Source organism: Salvia hispanica, chromosome 4, assembly GCF_029641045.1.
Source record: "Salvia hispanica isolate PSC_SH4W2 chromosome 4, Shi_PSC_v1, whole genome shotgun sequence".
NCBI lineage: Eukaryota > Viridiplantae > Streptophyta > Magnoliopsida > Lamiales > Lamiaceae > Salvia > Salvia hispanica.
The window spans coordinates 42,001,795-42,026,765 of record NC_142695.1 but is presented as its reverse complement, the minus strand read 5'-3'; the positions used below and the strand labels follow the sequence as shown (position 1 = coordinate 42,026,765).

The window sequence follows — 24,971 nt, the reverse complement described above, 5'->3', positions numbered from 1 at the left end:
GCTATAATAATCCTTTTTTTTACAAACATAGACCTAAAAGTGTCGTAATTTATTTAATTTTTTATCTATAATTATTTAACATATCGTCGTATATAGTACTATATTTTTTATTTTTTAATTATGTAATGATTCACTATTTTTTATTTTATTTAGTATATTTATAATGTCTAATTAATAGAATAAAAATATTATGTGTCGCGCATAGCGCGTGGGCTAATACTAGTAAATATATAAAAGTGGAGTTTTGGGGATATTTTGGGAAATAAGTAGAATTTTGGGGGTATTTAGAGAAATATCCTTTTAAAATATATATTATTATTTGAATAAAATCTACTTTTTTTTTATTAAATTGTTATTTGAAGTTAGTGGGAAGTTATTTAAAATTAATAGGAGTTAATGGGTGGTTAGTTTCTTTTCTCCTCTCTAAATCTTCGGTGTTTTTATTGCTTATGATGAATGTTTTTATTTTTGCAGATATTGCAGGTCAATTTATTGCCATAAGAGGTTAGTTTTCTTCTGTAAAATATCTTTCTAATATATTTTTGGCATTATTGAGAAGAGTATCATCCACACAATTGCTTCAAACCAGTATTATGTAGAAGAAAAACTGTCATATCTTTACTATCTGTAGAATAAAAAATCATCTTCGTGGATGGTGTGTATTTATTATTGACTGACTAAGTTTTAATACTTTTTAGCATGTGTATATATCTATATAGGTTCTGCATTTACGTTTTTTATTGTTTTGATATTAGTTATTTAGAATATTATAAATATTTTTGTTAATTAATTATGTAAAACTAAATTTTTTATAATATTATTTTTAATTTACTAATTAATATATGCATTGAATTATACTCCACGTTAGTATTTGAAGTATTTACTAATGTGATTTGAATAAATTAATTTCATTTTATTCTTAATAGTAGGCTTAGGTTTGCTCATATATTAATAGTAGTATGCAGTATCTATATATTCTATTTGTCAAAATATAATATCCATATCCAACCTCTTTCTCTAAAAAATATTCAGATCCATTTTTATTGATTTTCAATTTCATGCTATTCCACAAGAGCATAACACCACATCAATGCTCTTCACAAGACCTGCTCTTACACTATAAATTCAATTATATGAAATATGTGTACGTGATGGTTGATTTCTAAAGTTGTCTAATTTATTTTTTTTGGATCGTACATTTAAATTGTAGTACACTATATAATTTTTAACCCTTAGAAAATATAGTTATATCTGATTTTAACTAATTAATTCAAAATATGAATTTATTGTGATGAAATTAAATCTATCCGGCATATCGGTTGTATATTCCATGCTATTTTGCTGTATTTTTGTTGATGATTTTGATCTATACATTATTTTTTATTGACATGTGTTCGTGATTGATCTTTTGTAGTATAGATCTAAAAGTGATTTAAAATTTGTGTGCAATTTTTAGTTTATAAACTTATTTGGTTACATGAGTTTAGAACTTGAAATAATAATATTGTTTCTCACTCGGTATGTGTTATTTTTTTTTCTTTGTTTAATTTTATATTTTTTAATAATTGTTTTTCATTTTATATATTTATGATTTCAGATTTCATACAATGATATTTTTATGAATTTAGAAAATCATTTTACAGTCTAAAATAAATTTAAATAAAAGAGAATGGGTCGTGCATCACACTTGGGTGATACTAGTTAAGATAAAATATGAATAATTCAATTACCCAAATATTTACCGATCACAATTTAGAGCATCCGCAATGGTGCTTAGGCCAGCAATAGGCCAGCCATTCTCTCCCCTGCCACGTCAGCAACACTAAAAAATCTACCTGCCACATCAGATTTAGGCCAGCCATAGGCTAGCCATAGGCCAGCCGCAATAAAAATAATTCAAAATATACTACATTTACGGAATTAAAATTACGATTAAAATACGGAATTAAATTTACGAGACATATACGGGAAAATTCATTAATTTTATTTAAATAAAAAAAAGTACATTAACTAAAAATCATAAAAATAACATAATAAAAAAAAATCCGGGCTTCCACACACGAGCCGCCTTGAATCTGATATAGTTTGCCGCTAGCCGAACGGGGGCTAGTTGTTGTTATCCATCGCTAGATGTTGCTCTTGTACGGAAATTTAGAGATAGAGAAAATTGCGTTTATATAGTTTTTCAAAAATTAAAAAAAAGAATTAAATTTTTTTTTAAAAAAGAATAAAAAAAAATAAAAAAAAATAAAAAAAAAGAATTAAAAAAAAAACAAAATTCGGCGCTGGCCGATCACTGGCCGATCGGCCCGCCACAATGGCGGCCAGCGCATCGGCCAGCGCCGAGCGATCGGCCAGCCCACGCCGATTTCGCGCTGGCCGACTCCAATGATTCGACTAGCCGATCGGCCAGCGCGACGAATCGGCTAGCCGGTCGCTAGCCGACCATTTCCGATGCTCTTAAATGCGAATTTGAAAAATTGGTTGTGTAGAGTTCGAGATTACAAAGGGTCAGGGAAAGTGAGAAAAAGAAATTCAAAAATTCCGTCTGCTCTGCCGCATTCCGATTTCCGATGACGAGCGAGATTGAACCGGCGAAGCTGCTTCTCCCTTACCTTCAACGAGCCGATGAGTTGCAGAAACACGAGCCTCTCGTCGCCTACTATTGTATATACATTTCTCCTTCTAATTAATCCTCCATTTCCATTTCTATTCATCATTCTGCTTTACCTCTCAATTATCCACCAGGTCGATTGTATGCCATGGACCGAGGGCTCAACATTCCTCAGAAAGACCGCACCAAGGCTACCAACGCACTCCTTGTCTCGCTAATGAATCAGCTCGAAAAGGTTTTTTCGGATCAGCTTCTCTTTATTTTTGTTATATTTTTTCAATTAGCCGCTTTCTTACTTAGATTTAAGTAATTTCTAGAAAGGCTCTTGAATTTTGTTTTTTGGAAATTACGACTTTACACAAATTTTTTGTGAGCTTGTGTATTTGTAGATAGTAGAAACTTCACTAGGTGGAATTCACTGAGGGTAGATGGATTATGCAGATGAACATTTGTTTTTCTGCATATGCTCATTTGTTATCGATAATTTTTTAAATTTTAAGTGATCTACCTTGCCTATTTGAAATAGCTATACCGAGTTGTTTGGTGCCTTTTGATTTTGATATCATGGCATACATATATGATTTAGCCAGATCACAACAATTGAGAGGATGCGATGCTTATTTCGGACTTACCTTTTTTATATTGTCTCGTAGGACAAGAAGTCAGTTAGTTTGGGACCTGATGACCACCTACATGTGGAAGGATTTACCTTGAATGTATTTTCCAAGGCAGACAAGCAGGATAGAGCTGGGCGAGCTGATCTGTATGTTACTTCTCTACATCTCTTTAATTAGAGTTTTTATCTGGTGATGTATTTGATGCCAGTATGGTTTTCAAGAATTCATTTCTTTTTCTCATAAAGGAACAATCTACTAAAATTCTTATGCCTGCAATACTTGAGTAGTTTTAAAAGTTCTGATGGTGAGTACTTGAAGGAGGATCTTGTGTTTGGGAGTGTAGTGAATAGATAGGATTCGCATAAGAATGTGATACACTGTGGGTTTATCAACACAGGACGAAATCTGATAAGAGAGCATCCAAATGCCACACAATGATATAGTTGTGGTGACATTGCATTGTTGATTAGTTTTAGTTCTTTATTGTGTGCTCAACTTTTAGTTGACGACATAGTATTATTTGGAAGGTAAGGAACTTAACTGGGAGTTATTGTGCCATAGCTAAAACTGTAATTTCAGGACATGTTTCTTGGAAATTGGAGAACTGCTGTTAAAAACAACATGTATTTGCAGATAAGATATCATGCACATCTGGTTTTTAAATTTTCAATCCATTCTTGATGGAGCTAAGGGTACTGCTAAAATTGAATAGGCTTAACTCTTAACAGAACAAATATACACTATTTATTGTGAAACTTTGAAGGAAAGACCAACAACTGTTGTTCCAGGAGTAGTTCTCTCATTTCAAGCAAACAATGCCAGAGATTAAACACTATCCCAGGAACTTTTAACTACCACCCAAAGAATACTACAACTACAGCACCAACTAGAAGTTTTAAACACACATTGCAGGAATAAAACAAATTAAGTAATTAACCATACTACAAGCAATCAACTACTGCATCTATGTATACTCCCTCTCTATTATTCTTATTGACCATAAATCCGCCATTCTTCTGCATTGCAAAGGAAATATTTTTCACTTCTTCCTTTTTCGTTATTAATCTTTTCTCGTCCACCCCCTTCCATTTTATTTTTCTGCATCTTATTGGTATAATTGAATGTTGTGAAATCATCAACCTTGTCTGGAAAAAACTGGTGTTATGTCATTCGACTACTCGAGATCAATGTGATTAGTATCAGTACGTCATTATTATGATATGTTAGTTCTTCCCTAGGTTATGTTTTGCTCGTGAAAATTTCAGACATGTTCTTGTTCTGCTGGTGGGTCATCTTCTGAAGATTGTAGGGTTCAGCTCTGTGCGTATATGTTTTCTGAACTATTTTTACCCTGAGATTCATATCATGAACATCTTAACCATGCATAAGTGATGGGTGGTTACGTTATTTTAGTCTATATTTCCTAGTTATAAATTATATCCAATTGGTTACAGGAATACTGCAAAAACTTTTTATGCTGCGAGCATTTTCTTTGATATCCTGAAGCAGTTTGGTGAAGTTCAGCCTGATGTAAGTTCTCACTAGATTTAAAACATTACATTGATGGTGATATCACTGATATGTAGGATTTTCTGGTTGCTTGAGCATAATTGTTTCTTTAAAGCTTATATTTCATTCATAATTCATTTGTACTTTTTGCAGCTTGAGCAGAAACACAAGTATGCAACATGGAAAGCAGCTGATATAAGGAAAGCTCTGAGTGAAGGGAGGAAGCCTCTACCAGGTCCTCCTGGTGGTGAACCAGCACCATCGAGCGGTGAATATGTATGATATTTTTTATTACTCAAATTTTAAATTATATACTTAAACTGTGCTGTCGCCTGCTGGTGAAAGTTTGTGCAAATTAGAGCTGTTTCTATAAATTATGTTGTGCGTTATTCTCATATGATTAATTGGAATAAATAGGCAGAATTTGCCTTTATTTCTTTAATGTTGTATTCCTTCCCATAAATATCTTAGCAGTCATAGATTCTGAGTTGATAACTTCCCATCTTTTGTGGATTCTAATAGTTTTCACCTTTATTTTCACAGGATCTTGAACCAAGCAGCTCTGTTGATGCCACTCAGCCTAATTCCTCAACAACTGCGCCAGATTCCAGTTCATCACCTCACCAATATGATAAAGCTAATTTGCAGCACTCTAATATCTCACGACAACCTTCAAATATTACTCGTTCGTCTTCCTCAAATTATTCAACCCTGCATCATCACCCTAATGACGACTACCCTTCTGACAACTTTCATCAACCATCTCCATCCAATGGCACTGAGCGTTCCATCCATCCTCAATCATATCATCACCAACCGTTCCAGCCAGATTTTCAGCAGCATTTGCCTCACTCGTACCCAAATTTCCACTCTTACCCTAGCTTTACTGAGAGTACAGCTCCGCCCCACTACCCTTCTTATCATCAAAGCCATGGTGATGCCTATTCCAATTTTCCACCCTCAAACAATGTGAGTGTTTCAGAACCTTCACCAACTGCCGGACCAGAATATGAGTATGACAGCAACTATGAACCTCTGCCTGGGCAAATTGCTGAAGCACAGAAAGCAGCTAGGTTTGCTGTTAGTGCTCTGGCATTCGATGACGTTTTTGTTGCAGTAGATTTCCTTAAGAAATCTCTGGAATTGTTGACAAAGCCATCAGCTAGCCACTGATCTTTGATTTCCAGCAGAGCGATTGGTTGTGGTGATTATTTTTTTGTTTTCAACTCATGAAGTGAAGAATGGGATCATATGTTTGAACAGAACTCTCTAAATTGCTGATGATGGGATTATGGATGCTTTTATGCAAATAGGATTTATGAAATTTGAACATATTGACTCGCTCTTAATGATAACACGTTACTTGGTATTTTGGCTACGGCAGAAACTAAATACTATCTGGGTAAGCAGAAACTAAGATGATAATATTCCAACTTGTGGTTTTACCAAAAAGAGATACTATAATGTAAGGGTTGATGTATATTACTGTAAATTGTAAAATGTGGTAAATTACTAGAAAGCTAATAAATTCGTGTAATATTTTTTTACATACTAGTCAACGTTAAAAATCAGATTTGCCCAAATCAGTAACACAAGGTTGAAGGATAAATTGAACCATAGACTTCATCTTTTATGAGATAAAAGTAGACTTGTTTTCATCAAAAAATTTCCCAAAATGAACATGACACATGACTGCGTTCTAAGGTAAGGCAAAATATACTTAAAATCAACCAAAAGTTCGTAAGCTGCATATACAGGTTTTTACATTTACAGTGCAAAGCCTCAAAATCATGGAACCATATACTTGATCACAAATACAAGAACTGTATTCGTCTCAGTCAATACATACATACAAAGCTTTCCACTCAACATAACTTGAACCAACAAATCAGTCATTTTGAAAACAGAAACATGCGAAATAAATTATTTGTCTCTTCTCGAATTTACAAATATTTGACTAGTACATATATAACAGCAACCAAACCGACAATCCCTATCACTGATAGAAGCATACACATGCAGGAGCAGCCGCCCTTAGTCCGCTTGTTTAATATTGCAAGCCTCTTCTGTACTCGCTGTTCGATTCACAAAAATTAAAACAATGAAAAGATTTTAAACCTTTTTATTTGCAAAATATATCAGGGGAGGAAGACAAGTTGAAGGAAGACATAGGTCTGCATTTACATATAGATTTTTTTAAACTTATTTAATCATCTAATCCTTCAACTTGCTCAATCATATCACACAAGCAAACATCCCTTTAGTTTTAAATGTTGAACTTGTTTAAGCATCTATCCTTCAACTACTCAACCTTATCTATCACATATCACATTAGTTTACATCCTGACAGTGGCCCATATTGATGCACCCTGATTCGTTTTCTTAAGCACATCCCCAGATCTGGGAAAGTATCATCTAGAATCCCTTAGAAAGCTAATATTCGCAATATTACGTTGTTAAGTTGTTTTTTTATGATATGCTCTCATAATTTAAACTGAGATGAAAGCATTATTTTCAACGTACTACGTTATGCAAATGATTTAATATTAGAGGAAAATCCACAACGACCACAGAATTAACAGCAAAAGATGTAGATATACGAATATTCACCTGTAGTCTGGAGTCCGTAACCTCAACATGCTGATCAAGATCATCCTACAAATCAACAGACATGAGATTCATTATCACATAACATTATGACTATAATATACGAAATCAAACAAAAGAAATCTTACAATTAGTCTTGTATGAAGATCAAGTTCTTCATTCACTGCAAGTGCAATGTGTTTGGTGCTTAAGACTGTCTCCTCCAATTTTTCAAGACCCTCATCTTGCTCTGCAGGTCATAAGAATATGAATCAAAATTAGAGGGGAACCAAATGAAGTAGCAGATAGTAGCTAGAGATACTAGCCTCTCATGACTTGTCTTTGCAGACCAACAACCCCTTGATTGTCAAGGCCACTTATTCGGCTCATTGCATCAGCAGGTTTTATCTCTGGTCCAAGTAAGCTGTCTCTATTAGCAAAGTTTGACATGTTCAACGTGGAAGCCATCTGAGTTACTTTTGATCTCAAATTATTCACCATGTCGCGGCGACGATTCATTTCTTTCTCTGTCCTGCATAAGGAAGAAAGCAGGACCAGTAGTCCAGTACACATGATGAGAACACATTTACAAGTAATCCAAGAGTCCTTATAACCCAAGCACGGGAAGTTATACTGTCAGAGCAAGTAACACTAATTCACAAAAGAAGAAAGAAACAAAAAAGAAAGATAAAAACAATTGGGAGCTCATAAGCTTGCTAAGCCAACTATATCACACTATCCTACCAAGCCAGGAACCGGAATTGAAATTATAGTTGCTATTTTGGCAGTTCAGATTCAGACGCAACAGTAGCATAACAAAGATTAGCTGTAGATAACCATTTAGGGCTTGGATTGTGAACTATTACAAGAGATTAAGCCACAGTTGAAATAAGGCAAGGTAACTAAAATGTGTTTAACCAATGGGAATGCAAATGCAGAAAGATGAAGACAATACCAAATTTACTAACTTAATTTGAGTCTTACCATAAGAGATATTTAAGAGAGAGAAATTAAGCAACTTACAGAGATTGCTTTCCATGAAGCTTTTGCAGAAGAGATTGCAGGCTATCCAATCTGGTTCCCAGTATCGTAATTTTCCTCCGTATGGTTGATGCATGCCGCTGTGCTTCTGGCCCAGAAGGTGGCAGTGAACTTCTTTCAGATATCATGTTAGTGATATCATCAGCAAGTCTAACTGCTTCATTATATTCCCTTACCCATGCATCACCTGAAGAGGCCATTGTCTGACAAAAGATAACAAACCATTCACAACTGAGTGACCTAACCTCATAAAGGTATTGATACTTCAAGATAGTGTTCATACTCATGAAGGTATTGATATATCAAGAATTTGCAATTCGAATTCTCAGACGTAACTAAATACTAGTACCAAATTACGAGCACACAGCTTCAGAGAGAGCATCAAGGTGGATTAAAGAACAAATCGTGATACTAATCAGAGTTATTGACCCGTTCTAACACCAGAAATTCTTAAACCTAATCTTAATTAAGCTCAATTTCTTGATAAATAGGCCAACTTTAGTCGGAAATAAAGTATCAGCATCTGATGAAGGCAACCAATACCTAGTTTATGCAGAAGTCAAAATCCTGACACAAAATTAAACATAAAACAGATCTCAAATTAACGCCCCTCAGCCAAAATTAATCGGCAGCGCAGCTGAAACACAGGTGATATGTTCAATTGCAGATGCAACACACAAGGTTCAAAAGGCATATCGTAAGAAAATGAAATAGCTGATCGTTTTACCTTGTGATTAGGATTTGACTCTTTTTGTGGTCGAACCCGTAAGAGAGAGATTCTTTGCACGAAACCTAGAATAAATTTATGATTTTCTTTCAATAATGGAGTAATTTTCAGGGGAAGGGGGGCGAGACGGGCGGCGCCACCGGCTATCGGTCAAAAAAGTCGTACGTCAACCTTCGTCTTCTGCAATTGAATTAACACCACAAATCTACACTTTTATATTCCTCAACTTCTTTCTCCTATACTCCACTTTCTCAGCTTCCGACTTAAAGAATAAGTCTAAATGTAATTACTCCATTATATAATCGTGATAATTCATACAATTTCACACCTTCCATGTATACATGATTGCCAACTAACTTTATAAAATTCAAGTTAACAATAGTACTATAAGTAATATAATGATTTCATTAGTTTTTCTTTTTTTGAGAAATTTCATTAAAATTCTTAAAATTTTAAATAATTAACAAATCTCAACCGGACTCCACCCGGCCCCTCCCCTGCAAATCTACACTTTAGTGAACTTTTTATGACCCTCGCTCCTAATATATTAGGAAATGTTAAACCACACCTATGACCTACCTCTATTGCCTTCGATAAAAATTATACTTCGGCTCTCTCTATATAAATACACTAATATCACCTTGACTTTGGCTCGGATTTTTAAAAATAAAATATAATAAAAAATGAATGGAAAAATTAGTGGATGGCGTATCTTATTTTTATGTACTAATAAAATGTTAGTGAGGTAAAGTTAGTGGAATGTGAAGTGCATTATCTAAAGTAATACTTACACTGGTAAAAATGTAAATGAGATAATTATTCGCGAATGGACGAAAATGACAAATTTAAATAGCTAATGACAGGAGTGGATCCCCTACTGTGCTTAAAAACACTGCATATTGTGATGTGGATGATACGCAAGATTTTAGGCATCAAACGCAGTTCGTTGGTTTATCGGTTGCCATGGTCGGCCGCCATGTCATTATTAGATTACAAAAAGAAAGTACACATTAGATGTCTTTTCACTCATCGACCTCTGGTTGATTTTTACCCAACCGCCAACCAAGAGGTCTTCTTATTTTTCTATTATGAACCAATGAGATTATGCCAATCTCATCGGCTAATAAATATATATTTTAATTTTTATACTATCTTTTATATATTATATTAAAAAATTATACCAAAATTCACAATATTTCATCATCTACAAGTAGAGACTATTTTTTTACTATAGTTTTATTTTTAAAAAAATCTCATCTTTTCTCTTTATATAATTCTTTTTTGGTATAATTATTTATTTTTTAGTATCACCTGTTGTTCACTTATCTATTTTCAATTTCATATTTCAATTATTATAATTTGTGTATTTTGTTTGTTTGTTTTTATAATTTTTAGTTTATCATTTATAAATTTTATTGTCCAATAATAATTATTTTATGTAATAATATTGTTATTAAAAGTAATTTAAAATAAATATACAAAGAGAAATGTATGCACTCACTAAAAAATACTATGATTTGTAAATTAATTTAATAAATAAAATATAAAAATGCATTGCTTCATTTTCTAATTAAAACGGCCAAAATAAACTCCATCACTTCCAAGTCGCAAGAGCCATCGACCGTGAAGCTCTCCCATTCGACCTGGATTCCGTAATGCTCTGATGCTCAATCTCAAAATCCTTCGTTAACTCGAAGGCCACACCTTCACGCCCTAGGAGTATCAGAATTCGAGATGTCCGACCTAGACCGCCAAATTGAACAGTTGAAGAGATGCGAGCCGCTCACCGAATACCAAGTCAAGGATCTCTGCCTCAAAGCCATCGAAATCCTCGTCGAAGAGAGCAATGTTCAACGCGTCGACGCCCCAGTCACTGTAAGTGCCATTCGATGTGTGTTTTGTCAGTTTTATTTTTCATATGAATGGAGTAACACCTGTATTTGGAAACTGATGAGTAACTCTCTAATTCTGGTCCCGTACATTTTTGCGAATATTTTCGAATCATTGACCGTCTGGTCAAATTAGGTTTTATTTGTGCATCTTTTGAAATGATTAAATTGTGAATGTTTGTAGTGTGCATATCTTATTTTAGATGCTGAGGGGTTGGAGATGTTTATATTGTGTCAGCAATACGATAATCGGGTTGAGTACTAAAAGTTAAATAAGTGGCGATTCGTGAGTACTTTGGGATTTCTAAAGGTAGAATTTTCTAGGTCTCACTGAGTAAGTCTATATTCAGATAGAAGAGTGAGGGGATGAGAGGCTGCAATGGATAGGCTGAAGACGTTCAATTTGTTTCATTCTCATTTGATGGTTGTGGTTGTGTTTGATCAACTACGGGGTGACTTTTAGTGCCGGAAAGCGAAAGCTGAGCATACTCAAATCGTAAGGAACCAGCTGAACCACATATCATTTGACCACTCAAAAAGTAACGAAAAGTACGAATAAATTACCATTTGGAGACTCTAAATAAGGGATGAAAGGCTGGTAAAATTAATTTTCATGTACCGTAGATGACATGTGTAGGTAACTAAAATAATAAATAAAGTAGACTTATGCACCTTGCCTTTTAGGAGAGTTGGGCATTATCACTGTGGTTGCATCTGTTTCCCCTTTGCAATCAGCTCACCATTGCCAAAAGAGAATTGTCTTGGTTAAATGGCATAAATGTTATTCCAACAATAATTTTACCTCACTTTTCGTCTAGGGCATTCCTAAAACGCTGGCTGGAGTTCTCACCTAAGGAAAAATTTGAGACTTTTTAAATCCGGAATATATTTAGACTTAATGCTTCTATACTTTTAAAAAGGGGAATGATTTGTGTATTCTTCGGACTTAATTAAGCATCTTAAGAAACATATAGCCCAAAGCCTTTTCCATCTAGATCTGCATACAACTATAATCATTAAAGCAACCACCTACTAAATGAGTAGTAAATTACAAATCCTAGAAGGATGGGAAAAGTCACTACCCATATAGACTGACTTCAGATGCATTCCATGACAGAGGTGGACCTTGTGATTTTATGTTCGCAAACCATACCAGCTTCACATATTTGGGGTAGTTGATATTTTCTTCAGGAAAAGGTGGAAAATCTAATTTTAAGCTGTTTTTATTAGATTTAGACATCCAAAACCTACTGTAAATTAGTATGACTTCTCCCATGCTTGCTTAGATGGAAGGAATGTTAGTAATCAATCCCTCTATAGTTTGTCTTTCATGGTAAGCCACTTTCATGGTCGGTTGAATCTTCTTAGGGTTAGAGATCTGCTAGGACTGATTATGTAGTGAGTCAAAGCAGATTTTTGTATCTTAATCCATGCACCATGAAGAAGCAAGGCAAGGCAGGGAGGTTGGATAAGTAGGTTAGGACTCAAGGTCGGTTTCCCTATATATGGAGTATTCCATATGTATATGTAACCTGTTAATTTAAATGCATAAATTTTTCTGTCCTTGGTATGGTATTTTATGCAATTTTTTTGTGTAAAAACTAGTAGTCAAGTATTTAATGTATAGTTGAGTGTTAAAAAAATAATGCATTTATAAAATCATAACATATGATAAAAAATACACATAAATAAAATTTCAAAAACATGTTAAGAAATTAGGGGTGGGGTGTATAGCCAGATTTCGGTCTTTTTACCTTCTAGAGTCTGGTTGGTAAGGTGCCTCTCTTGGGTACGGTTGGATTTGTCATTTATATGGTTTACTATAGTAGAAATTGTGATGTAGAACTTATATACAATAGTTATATGGACAACTAATTCAAACATCCAATATAAAAATTACTTACAAATAGATTTCCATATGCTTAAAGTTTTAAATAAACACATTTGCAGTGCTGTTTTGAGGTTCCTAAATGATCTAGTTTTTCAATATTCTTTTATCTTGTAACTAGTGACCTATGACATTGATAAAATAATAGTCTTGAACATATACTCCATGATATGTTATAAATAACTAAGGTGAAACATGAAATTGAGGATTTCAAATGCCCCGAGTCTCTTTCCATATAATGTACTCCATGTAAAACTCTTTTACAGACACACTTAAGCACAAAAAAGGGTTTTGCATCAGGTTGATATAGAAAAGGAGAGAAGTTTCTACATCAATGATCTTAAACCCCCATCCGAGTTCATAATTTTCAACCCAAAATGTATCCTAAACTGATTGCAAACCCAGTCCCACTCTAGCCAGTAGATTGTTTCTCCATGGAAAAGAAAATGCATGGGTGAAACTAGGCTAAGGTAGACTATTTCCATTATAATCCTTTCACTTTAGCTGTTACCTCTCCAGATTTTACAGTATTGTATAATTCTTGTTTTGAATCTATTGGTCCCATGATAGGGTTTTAATACCTTAAAACAATGGTTATGTAGATTTGCGGAGACATACATGGGCAGTTCTATGACATGAAAGAGCTTTTTAGAGTTGGAGGTGATTGTCCAAAAACGAACTACTTGTTTCTTGGAGATTTTGTTGATAGAGGATTTTACTCGGTTGAGACATTCCTGCTTCTACTTGCCCTGAAGGTAAATGCTTATTAACTTCAATATAAGTGGACAAGCATTTTTGATGAAAAATTTGCCAAGATAGTGTGGACATTCGTTAGCATTTAAGTTGTCAATGAAAAGTGAAAACCATGGATACCACCATACCGGCCTAATTCCACTAACATACAATGCAATGACAGGTACGGTATCCTGATAGGATAACACTTATCAGAGGGAACCATGAGAGCCGACAGATAACTCAGGTTTGTTTTTATTTCTTTTGTGTGACATTGAGATCTAATTCAGTAAAGTACTCATCTACGTTATTTTCTTCCAGGTCTATGGTTTCTATGATGAGTGTCTACGGAAATATGGTTCTATCAATGTTTGGAGATATTGCACCGAAATTTTTGATTACTTAAGGTTGGTATCTTCAAAATATTTAATTATTTATTATGCTTTTCTCAAATGGAACTGTTAATTTTGTTTGAGTTTCATACGTTGAAGCTTAAGAACACTGTAAAAATCATTTATTGTTTATATCTCATGCAGCTTGTCAGCACTCATTGATAATAAAATATTTTGTGTTCATGGTGGTTTGTCTCCTGCGATATCCACATTAGACCAGGTTTGACAGTGCATTTGTCGACTGCCGTCTCCTTATATTTTCTCATTTCTTTATTTGCTACATAGTAACATTGTTCATGTTCCAGATTCGTACAATAGATCGAAAGCAAGAAGTACCTCATGAAGGTGCCATGTGTGATCTTCTCTGGTCAGATCCAGAAGACATTGTTGACGGATGGGGTCTCAGTCCACGTGGTGCAGGTTTTTTATTTGGTGGAAGTGTTGTCACTACATTTAACCACTCAAATAACATTGACTATATATGCCGTGCCCATCAGCTGGTAATGGAAGGTTATAAATGGATGTTTAATGAGCAGATAGTTACAGTCTGGTCAGCTCCAAATTACTGCTACAGGTGCTGATGCTACTAGTTGTAGTTATTTCATTGAATTTTTTTTTCTTTAGTATATGTAATGAATCTGTTATGCTGCAGATGTGGAAACATTGCTGCAATTCTTGAGCTAGATGAAAACCTTGAAAAGAAGTTTCGTGTATTTGAAGCAGCTCCGCTGGTATGTGCATTCTTCTATTATATACTCCCTCTGTCCCATTAGAAATGCAACGTTTTCCTTTTTAGGTTGTCCCACTAAAAATGAAACGTTTCCTAAAATGGAAACATCACTCTCTCTACTTTTCCCTCTCTCTTACTTTACTCTCTCTTCATTAACTCACAAAACAACACTTGCATAAAATCCTGTGCCGGAAACCAAATGTTTCATATTTATTGGGACGGAGGGAGTATTACTTTGTGTTGCCCAAATCTTACTGGCTGGGTTTTCATGGTTTCCTTCTCTTTGTCTATTCACGGGGTTCAAATTTCGTCATTCTATAATATTTTGGATACTACATTAACGATGCTATTTGAAAGTCTGATCTGACCTGTTGAAACTTATCTTGGTTTGCAGTAATGTTATTAATGATTGATATGCAGGAATCGAGAGGAGCACCGGTGAAGAAGCCTCCTCCTGATTACTTTTTGTAAGAAAGAGAATTCATTTACGATTGGTAATTGTGAATTCTGTGGTGTTGGTAGAACAAAAATTTTGGCTCGAGCTCCTCAGAATGTTAGTGAACACGGAACAAGGGGAATTAATTCGTTTTGGTGGTGGGTGAGCCTGCTCAATTCTTTTGTAATTTTTTCACCAAATCAATTGTTGAGTATAGTGTTGTTCTGACTTTTGGTACCTCACCATTTTTCTCCTCCTAAAAAAGGAATTAAAAGGAAGGTGTTTTTGAGTGGTGGTCGCGGTTGTGGTAACATATTTCAGAGATGGATAATCCCACTTTTGTTTGTGACCACTGATTTGAATTCCATTGATGAGCTTATTTGCATAGTATACGTATTTTGTTGATATAGTGAATGGTGCTGAGGCGCTAATTAAGCAGAACATTGGAATGCAATTGCCTAGTATGAAAATATTTACTCATGAAGGTGGATTGAAGAAAATAGCTCCATTAGGGCATCCGTAATGGAGCTGCAACGAGCGGTAAGTATGGAGGCTTGGATGTCTTTGCTTCATCTCTGTGTTGGTGAGGGGTGATTTGTTCGCTTTCTTTGTGTTGGCTTGAGGCTTGGATGTCTTTGCTTCATCTCTGTGTTGGTGAGGGGTGATTTGTTCGCTTTCTTTGTGTTGGCTTGTTTGCCTTGATCCAGGGAGTGTCTTCTCTGGCCTCTTGGTATCCCGTGTTGTTTTTGTTCCCCATATCTGTGTGGCCTTTGGACGATTTTTTGAGTTTCGGATGCATCTTGAGTCTTGACGGGTGTTGCCTTGGATTGGCTTCTGGCTAGAATTGATGGCTCATTGATTTCATTATTTGTGCATTGGACACTTTTTATCAAAGAAAAAATGAAATAAAAAAAAGAAAGATCATGCAATGTTAAGATAAGAAGAGCCTAATACTTTAAAGCAGAGAGAGAAAAGAGGTTAGTTTTGAAACATTAAATGATTGTAATTTCTACGTTCAAATTTTATTTTTTATTAAAAACACAAAGTCACCCTGGTCATGCGATGACTCTTATATTCCTAGAATAAATTTCAGTATGTAGACTACTATACAATACGTTTCAATCATAGACCACAAACTAAGAGGCATACATTAAAAAAGTGCAATCCAACATACAATATACAAAAAAATCATAATAGTTGTACGAACCTGCAATATTAACCCTACCTAATTGCACCAGAATGAACATATGAATCATGAAAAGAAACAATGAAAGAAATGTAAACCAAATATGAACCTAAAAGAAGAGTCTTCGAGAAGGCGGCTGATTAGCATTGACGGAAGAGGCAGAAGAGCTGAGTGCCACTGGGGACTTGCTGCTGTTTTGGCTGCCTGCCTTCTCCAACAGCTTTGCTCCCCTTGGGTCAGTCAGAAGTGTCTTTTGAAATGACTGAGTGAACCCAGTTGCAATAATAGTAACATGTATCTCTCCATTATATCGCTCATCCACGACTGCACCAAATATAATATTCGCGGAAGGGTCTGCTAGGCTCGTAACAACCTGGAAGCCAAGGCCCACACAGAGATTTTGAGAAAAAAGAAATGTAGTATATAAGATATAGAAAATTATGATTTAAGCTTGTCTTTTCGCAGTGAGAAGTTAATGCAGTACCTGAGATACCCTATTTACTTCTTGAAGTGTTATATCCTTTCCACCAGTAATATTGTAAACAACTCCAGTAGCAGATTGGATGGAAGAGCCAATCAATGGAGCCAGTGTGGCTTGTTCGGCTGCTTCTTCAGCACGGTTCTTGCTAGAGGAAACGCCCACTCCAAGCATAGCAGTACCAGAATCTTTCATGACTGCCTTAACATCAGCAAAATCCACATTTACCAGACCAGGTATCTGCAACAAGGAGAGTGATTGAGTTCTCATATAATAGGTTAGAATACTGAAAACAATATTGTTACAAAAACCCCATCTAGGAATGAAGGTCCCTATTTCACTTTTGAGACAACTATAATTGATCACGGAAATCTCCTCACTCCAAGATGAATTTTGTGATAGGGAAAATCAGAGAATCAATTATCCCTCTCTCTCTCTATATATAGGTATATCGAAGAATCATCCCATATTTAGTTAAATGAAGGAAGCACGAGACAAACTGAACTAGAGATGAGTTCGGCCATCAAGGATTTGCCCTGGGTGAGTTAATTTGTTAAAGAGAATGATATGTAGACGAAACGCTACAAATTCATATCAATTACTCACTGTGATTATATCAGATATCCCTTGGACACCTTGACGGAGAACATCATCAGCTAGGAGAAAAGCATCTTGAAGGGCGGTATGTTCATCAGCAATATCTAGAAGACGATCATTTGGAATCACGATAAGTGTATCCACATTTTTCTGCAGCTTTTCAATTGCTTCAAGAGCCTGAAAATTAACATGATGTTACTTAAGTGGCAGAGAGATATTTTTGAAATATATACCCTACACTCATGAATCACTTTAGAAGGCAATCTGGATTATATCTATTTAAACCTCCAAATACATAGTCAAATACAAACAAAAAGAATAACAAAAAGTGACAATTATAACAATAAATACAATAAATACCTCTGGGCATACACAGCCCATCCAACAAGCAAACAATGAAAAAACTCAACATGTTAGCTTCTTGATTGTGTAATTTATGTTCAGGCATTAGTCATGGCAGTCAGAGATTATCAAACATGGATCATCATCATTAGATACTTTGGATTGTATAGTAAATTTTCTTCTCAAGAGTTACATGTACTCAGCAAGATACTCCACATGTGTCAGAGCATTTCAAAGATCATAATATTCTCATTTACTGAATAACTAAAAGAAAAGTAAAATGAATCCTTGTTGCACACTAAAACAAAAATGTCGCCTGCCTGAGTAGATCTCTTGCGTCCCTCGAAGCTGAACGGGTAGGTAACAACGCCAACAGTCAGGTACCCTGCTTCCTTAGCAATTTGTGCAACAACCGGAGCTGCACCAGAACCTGTACCACCCCCCATTCCAGCAGTTATAAACACCATATCTGACCCCTTAAGAGAATTCGCAATAGCTTCCTTCGACTCCTCTGCAGCTTGTTCACCCAAAAGTGGGTTTCCACCAGTACCTACATTTCAACATTCGTTTTAGCAACACCATCAAGCAAGCTCACAGGTTAACAGTATACAAAACAGCAGTAGAATCAAACTTTAGCATGCAAAACAATTCAGTTTCAAAATCTGAACACGCTAACCAAGTCCACGAGTCAAAAGCTCCCCAATCTGAATAGGATTCTCCGCAGCAGATTGCAGAAGAGATTGAGCATCCGTGTTTATGGCGTAGAAGTCCACTCCCTGTCAAGAAACACAATCATACATCTTCAACAAAGGGCTTGAAATAGAAAAGCTTACATTTCTTCAAATTTACAATAAATAAAATTCGAAAAGCAAAATAATCAATGAACAGAAAAGAACAAAAATGAAAGCAAAAGAGACAAATTTTTACCAATGATTAAGGCTAACGGATAATGAAAGGTTATCAAAATTCTATAACAAAAACACACAAATTATCAGAAATGAAATTGACAAAGTAGGGTTGAGGCGAGGAAACCTGCAAGCCGCTACCAATCATGCGATTGACGGCATTGTTACCTCCGCCTCCGACGCCGACGACCTTAATCTTGGCGGAGTCTGTAGGTATGAAGGAGCAGTAAACCGCAGTGTGGTGGCGTTTGGAGGTGCAGAAATTTCTGGAGCGATGCGTTGAAGAGGTGTTGCAGGGTGCATTTTTGCTTAGCAACGGCGAAAAGCCGACGGAAATGTGTGCCATGGGAGAATGAGAGTGTGATAATTCGGAGGCTGGATTGGAAATTCTGAGAGTCGCCATTAACGCTCAAAATGAGTGATTCTCTCTTTTTCGTCTCCGCCGAGTAAACTACCAAGGACTCTGTAGCAGCTAAGAGAAAAGGGCAACGCTTTATTTTTATTTTTTAATTTTAAAAATCCTATTCTTCCTTTCCTTTTTAAATACTATATACCTTAGAACTAAATATTTGTTCCCTACACTATGAGTTTATTCATCATTTTTCCATGAATTTTAAAAATATCATCCTAGATTCCTGGATTTTGCTATAATCACATTAGAGGTTCTTTTTCAATGTTCGTCGCGTTTTTTTGGCGAAAATATCCCTAAAGCAATTTTATTACTAGAGGGCAATTTTTTCCATTCATTACTATGAGATAAATGGGTATGATTTTCTCTATCCCTCTCTCTCTAGTATTGAGTTTGATACTATTTTCTTATAATTTGAGCGAGTGTCTTGAAATGGTATTTTTCATTATATTTTTTTAATCACTTTATATCAAATCATCTTTTGCTCCTCTCTCTTAGAGCATCCACAATAGCGGCTAGCCGACCAATTAGCCGATTCGCGTCGCTAGCCGGTCGGCTAGCCGAACCATTGCAACCGGCCAGCCGAGAATCGGCGTGGGCTAGCCGGTCAGAGGGCGCTGGCCGACATTGTGGCGGGCCGATCAGCCAGCGCTAATTTTCATTTTTTTTTAAATTTTTTTTTGAAAACCTATATATACGCGATTTTAGTTTCATTTTCATTTGCACCACTTGTTTTAACGAGTTTTCTCTCTCTCTAAATTTCTGTACAAGAGCAACATCGAGCGATGAGTAACGCGAGTGGTAGCGGTGGTGGTAGTGGTGGGGATGCTGAGGAGTACGAACGGCAGATGAACGAGGCTATGGAGGCCTACATGAACCGCGAGATGGAGCGGTACATGCGAAGGGTGGAACAACAGGAGGTACCTCGCCCTCCACCGGTTGTCCACCGCCGAGCAGTGATTGATCGGGATCACGTAGCTGCACATCAGCGGCTATATGACGACTACTTCGCTCCGGACCCGCGGTTTCCAGCAACCATATTCAAGCGGCGTTTTAGAATGCGCAGGGAGTTGTTTATGCGTATCGTTGACGCTTTGGAGCGTCAATATCTTTATTTCCGCTTCAGGCACGATGCGGCTGGCACACCCGGCCACACCCCTATCCAAAAGTGCACGGCGGCAATCAGGCAGTTGGCCTACGGAGGCGCGACAGACATGTGGGATGAGTACCTCCACATCGGTGAGACGACTTCTCTGCAATGTCTGAAGTTTTTCTATCAGGGCGTGATTCAAATTTTCGGTGAGGAGTACCTTCGAAGCCCTACCCCCCAAGATTGTCAGAATCTGATGCAGATGCACGGGGAGCAGCATGGGTTCCCCGGGATATTAGGCAGCATAGATTGTATGCATTGGGAGTGGAAGAACTGTCCGACTGCGTGGAAGGGGGCCTACATGACCGACTACAAGTCAAAGAATCCCACGATGATCCTCGAGGCCGTAGCTGATTACCGGCTGTGGATTTGGCATGCGTATTTTGGGGTAGCCAGGTCGAAAACGACCTTAATGTCCTCAACTCATCGCCCCTCTTCAACGAGAAGTGTCAGGGCATCGGTCCAACCGTCTCATTTGTGGCCAATGACAACCGGCATGATATGGGCTACTACTTGGCGGATGGGATATACCCTAGGTGGCCCGTCTTTGTGAAGACGATCAGGCACGCGGCGGATGACAAGAAGGCCTACTTTGCGGAACGACAGGAGTTGGCGCGCAAGGACGTGGAGCGCGCATTTGGTGTGCTCCTGTAACAACCCGCCCATCTAGGGTATAATAAATGGTGCGATCGTTAACTAGGCGGACTTAAATGCATCAAAGGTCATAGGCTAGGGTTTCATTTAAAGGAATTTTCCCAAAGTAATAAATGAACAAACTGATTTATAGGTATAACAACTTAGCAATGAGGTTCAAGAAGAAAAGGGCTATCACAATTAATATTCAAACCAACAAGGCCCTTAAGATAATCCAAAAATATCATGTCTCAACAATCTAACAAAAAGAAGTAGTTCAATCTCAAACGAACAATAGTAAGTTTTATGTTTTCAGCGGAAGCAACCAAGAGAAGGTGAAGCTATGTATGAAGACACAACTACACTCGAAGTACCATAACAATCATTTTATTCAATTATTCTGCTCAACACCGCCAACCGCTCGTCACTGCTCAACCTGCACATAGGGAAAACACATGCAAGGCTGAGTACTATAAACATACTCAGTGGACTTATGCCGAAAGCAGTTTTATCAACAATAGTAATTATCATGCCATTTTCAAGCGTCCATCGGGGTTTTATCTTTAGAAAGGCCCAAGGCACCAAAATATATTCTTTATCAAATATCACGGTCGCGCAACCATTTTTCACATCGACGTTTACCATATCCTCATTCTACATGACAAGGAATGCGGCCGCAATCCAGGTCACTAGATCGGCCGACCCGTACGCCAGCACTCGGTCTAACATTGGTGTACACTAGCCCAAGTAGAGTTTGCGGCTCTACGAGGATCCGAATTCGATTAAATCAATAGTGGCATAGCCACAAGGGATAGGCATGATATGGGCTACTACTTGGCGGATGGGATATACCCTAGGTGGCCCGTCTTTGTGAAGACGATCAGGCACGCGGCGAATGACAAGAAGGCCTATGAAGCTCGGCTTTTACGAAATGCAGAGTTATTTAGACTGTGTGCACAGTAAGGAATAACAAGTCTCCTGGGTCCAGTGAATCCACTAGATCACAAGGTCTAGGAACTCACGGATCGTTGGAAGATCTCGGTCGTCGGACACACATAATACCTCTTCAAAAACCCTCAACCACGTATACTAAAATTAGCACAGGGAAGTAGGGATCGATCCCACAGAGATAGATGCGAAATTAGACATGCTCAAGGATTCGGGACTATTTTTGGGTTGGCTGCTGCCACACATTTTTGGGTTGAGGAATTTAGACTAACTTTAGTGAAATCTTCTATGCTAACAGCTAGATCTAGGCAGAACAGAAATCATGCATGTAAACTGGAAAACAAGACAATCACTAGATCTAAGAAACTATTCTAAACTACCTAGACCTGGGAAATAAACTGACGGTGGGGACCATTTGCTGAAAAAGTAGAGTACGGACGAAAAGCTGGAAAACAACTAAATAAAGTACTAACTAACAGCGACATCATCTTCTTCAAATCAAATTGCATAAAAACTCAGTAGAAACAGAGATGAAACGTAATCGGAAAACAAAGCAGACTGGATTTAAGCAATTTAATGAAGAACAATTAAAAACTAAACAGATCTACGGCTACTAGACGGAGTAAACTGCAAAGAGAGCAAAAGAGTCTGAAATCCATGCACAACTTGATTCCCCTGTTCAGATCCAACCTCGGATGCTAAATCCACTCCGGATCCAAGCATCCGACACAAACTCCGACCAAAAGTAAATCCATAGCTTCAAATTCAACCAACAACCACCAATCAGCAACAACAATTCAGATCCACAGCCGTATTCCCCAGATCAAGCACAGAATTGTCCAAAACAGAGATTAACATGTAACTGTCGAAATAAAACTTCGAACAAACACAGAATCAACGTAAATCAACACAAGATAAACGCCGACATAACATAAACCAAATGCTCAGATAATCGGTAATAGCAACAACCAAATCGACTTCTAAACGTTGAAGTTCGAACGAAATAAGGTGCAAAACCAGAATGTAAATAGATTGTATCTTCGCCCTTCGCAAGGACGGTGTTACGACCGACTTTCTCTGAAGATGAAACCCTTAGAAACCCTAAACTACCCCAGAATTCCCATTTTTCAAGTGTGTGTGAGTGTGTGAGCTAAGAGCAAAAATCGTATATGGCGTGTGATGCATGCTCCTTTATTTATAGGCGTTGAAGTGGACCCAGCGAGGTATAAATAGTCTTTGTTACCCTCAGCTATTGACTTCCTTCTTCTAGCCATTCTTTTTTCCCTTCAGTTCTGCTCACTTTCCTTCAATTTCCTCTGCTAGTCCATTGTCTCCAGCTTTCCCTGGATCTAACGTCTCCTTCACACACCTGGCTTAAAAATTGCGTTAGACCCAGCAAAATAAAGTGTTTTTCTACCACATAACCGATGCACAGAATTAGCCTTATCAAACTGCTCACACTTAAACCATACTTGCCCTCAAGTATAAAAACAAGAAAAGAATAAGGCAAATTCCAAAGCATGGTTATCCCCTGACCGACTCTTTAGACTCTAACAGACTCCTAGACCTAGACACAACTAATGCACATATAACAAACACTTGAAAAGAAAACACATAGACACATATGCATGAACTAGTTTCAACTTTTAGGCAACCGTCCCCACAAGATTGAGGTCAATCCAACAGCCTGCACTCCTCCAAATAGGCCCTTTCCCTTCCTCTACCTAATCAATCTGTCAGTTCGTCAAGATAGCCCTTTACTTTCCCAACTGTTGGATTCACTCGATCACTCATTCCTCACCAGGGATGTTAGGACCTCTCTTAAGTTACTGCCAAACCACTGAAGCGTCGGGTTATGAGAGTTTTTCCCTTTTTCCTGGGTCAGGTTATTGTTGCTTCCTGCCCTTAGATCTATTCCTTCTGGACTTCGTCCAGCTTATACCTCCTTTTATATATTATTATTATTATTATTATTATTATTATTATTATTATTATTATTATTATTATTATTATTATTATTATTATTTTTTAAACATTTTTTTACTCTCTGGACTTTGTCCAGCTTGTTCCTCCATTTTCCTCTTCTCTCCTCTGGACTTCGTCCAGCTTATAGCTCCATTAAATAGGACTTCGTCCAGCTTATACCTTCATAACCCAATTCCCCTATTTTTCTCCTTCATGACTCTTCTCCCTAAGCATTCAGTGGCGGCCCCTTTACATGTGTTAGCTCAAAGTTATTTAAGGCTTATAACTCACTCTTATAGTGGGGCTTCACAACTAAGTAAGCTAAGGCATCCTCTATCGTTCTCACTTCGTCCAAATTGACTTGGCTTATTAAAGGAAAAAGGCTTCTAAGTTGAAATACATCCTATCTTCAATTGCTCTCTCTAAGGAGATCATGTCGTATTGTATTCACTGGCTCATGCGACACAAGCAAAACCTAGACCTAATGACTCAAAACATGCTGACAATTACACGCATTGACTCCCCTCCCCCTCCCACTTCACTCAAGCTTGTCCCCAAGCCATCGTCGTGAAGGGGGGGAAGGGTAGTCAGTTCAACACACAATAAACAATTTATACAAAAAAAAAACAACAACACTAGTTTGGCTCCCTCGAGCATCGGGCTAAGTGGGAGAAGACACAACAAAACAGAAAACATAAACTTCTCACACTTAGACCAAGCATTGGGCTAAGTGGGAGAAGACAACACATATAGCAAATAATAAACAAAAATAAAGACAACAACAAAGACAAACAAAATAACTGAAAGCAGAAATTAAAAGTTACTTGGTCATGGGGTGATTCACTTCTGGGTCTGGCTCCCTCGAGAGCCAGATTGGGGTGGGATCCCGGGTCGGGTCATCTTCACTTTCTTTCTCGCTGGTTCCTCTTCCTCCGTCTCTGGTTGATCAGACACTGGTTTCCTAATCGTCAGGGACTTTGATTTCGTTGGGATTGACACTGGCTTAGACACGGGCGGGGTGACCATTTGCTTGAGCGGGTGCGATGGTCGCTGGACAGAGGGACTGTTCTGCCTGGTTGCTTGACCTCGCTGCTGGACCCAGGAGTTACCTTCGACTGGGTCAAGGGGAGTGTCTTCTCCAACCATTTCAACATCTTCATTATAAGCTCCACAACCTCCGTCATCCGCTCGTTTTGC

At 37.2% G+C, this 24,971-nt stretch overlaps 4 protein-coding genes across 4 annotated transcripts; 2 read left to right on the top strand and 2 right to left on the bottom strand.

Annotated features, from left to right (window-relative positions):
- The first annotated feature begins 2,496 nt into the window (after positions 1-2,496).
- LOC125193210 (protein HOMOLOG OF MAMMALIAN LYST-INTERACTING PROTEIN 5-like) lies at positions 2,497-6,089 on the top strand. The gene is made up of 6 exons (XM_048090970.2): positions 2,497-2,667; positions 2,749-2,849; positions 3,268-3,377; positions 4,686-4,761; positions 4,894-5,016; positions 5,284-6,089. Exons 1-6 carry the CDS (start codon positions 2,574-2,576, stop codon positions 5,911-5,913), a joined length of 1,134 nt encoding a protein of 377 aa, XP_047946927.1. The 5' UTR covers positions 2,497-2,573; the 3' UTR covers positions 5,914-6,089.
- Positions 6,090-6,528: 439 nt separating this feature from the next.
- Positions 6,529-9,416, bottom strand: LOC125191867 (syntaxin-51-like). The gene is made up of 6 exons (XM_048089294.2): positions 9,095-9,416; positions 8,350-8,570; positions 7,653-7,858; positions 7,476-7,576; positions 7,351-7,395; positions 6,529-6,815 (listed from the first exon to the last, which is right to left on the bottom strand). Exons 2-6 carry the CDS (start codon positions 8,565-8,567, stop codon positions 6,684-6,686), a joined length of 702 nt encoding a protein of 233 aa, XP_047945251.1. The 5' UTR covers positions 8,568-8,570; positions 9,095-9,416; the 3' UTR covers positions 6,529-6,683.
- A 1,254-nt stretch (positions 9,417-10,670) lies between these two features.
- LOC125194106 (serine/threonine-protein phosphatase PP-X isozyme 2-like) lies at positions 10,671-15,568 on the top strand. Its single transcript, XM_048092147.2, has 8 exons — positions 10,671-10,969; positions 13,474-13,626; positions 13,788-13,850; positions 13,925-14,010; positions 14,140-14,215; positions 14,301-14,569; positions 14,648-14,726; positions 15,146-15,568. The coding sequence occupies exons 1-8, from the start codon at positions 10,829-10,831 to the stop codon at positions 15,194-15,196; spliced, it is 918 nt and encodes a 305-aa protein (XP_047948104.2). The 5' UTR covers positions 10,671-10,828; the 3' UTR covers positions 15,197-15,568.
- Positions 15,569-16,286: 718 nt separating this feature from the next.
- On the bottom strand, positions 16,287-19,185 carry LOC125194105 (cell division protein FtsZ homolog 1, chloroplastic-like). The gene is made up of 6 exons (XM_048092146.2): positions 18,797-19,185; positions 18,441-18,540; positions 18,085-18,314; positions 17,432-17,599; positions 16,832-17,065; positions 16,287-16,720 (listed from the first exon to the last, which is right to left on the bottom strand). The coding sequence occupies exons 1-6, from the start codon at positions 19,070-19,072 to the stop codon at positions 16,457-16,459; spliced, it is 1,272 nt and encodes a 423-aa protein (XP_047948103.1). The 5' UTR covers positions 19,073-19,185; the 3' UTR covers positions 16,287-16,456.
- Positions 19,186-24,971: the final 5,786 nt, after the last annotated feature.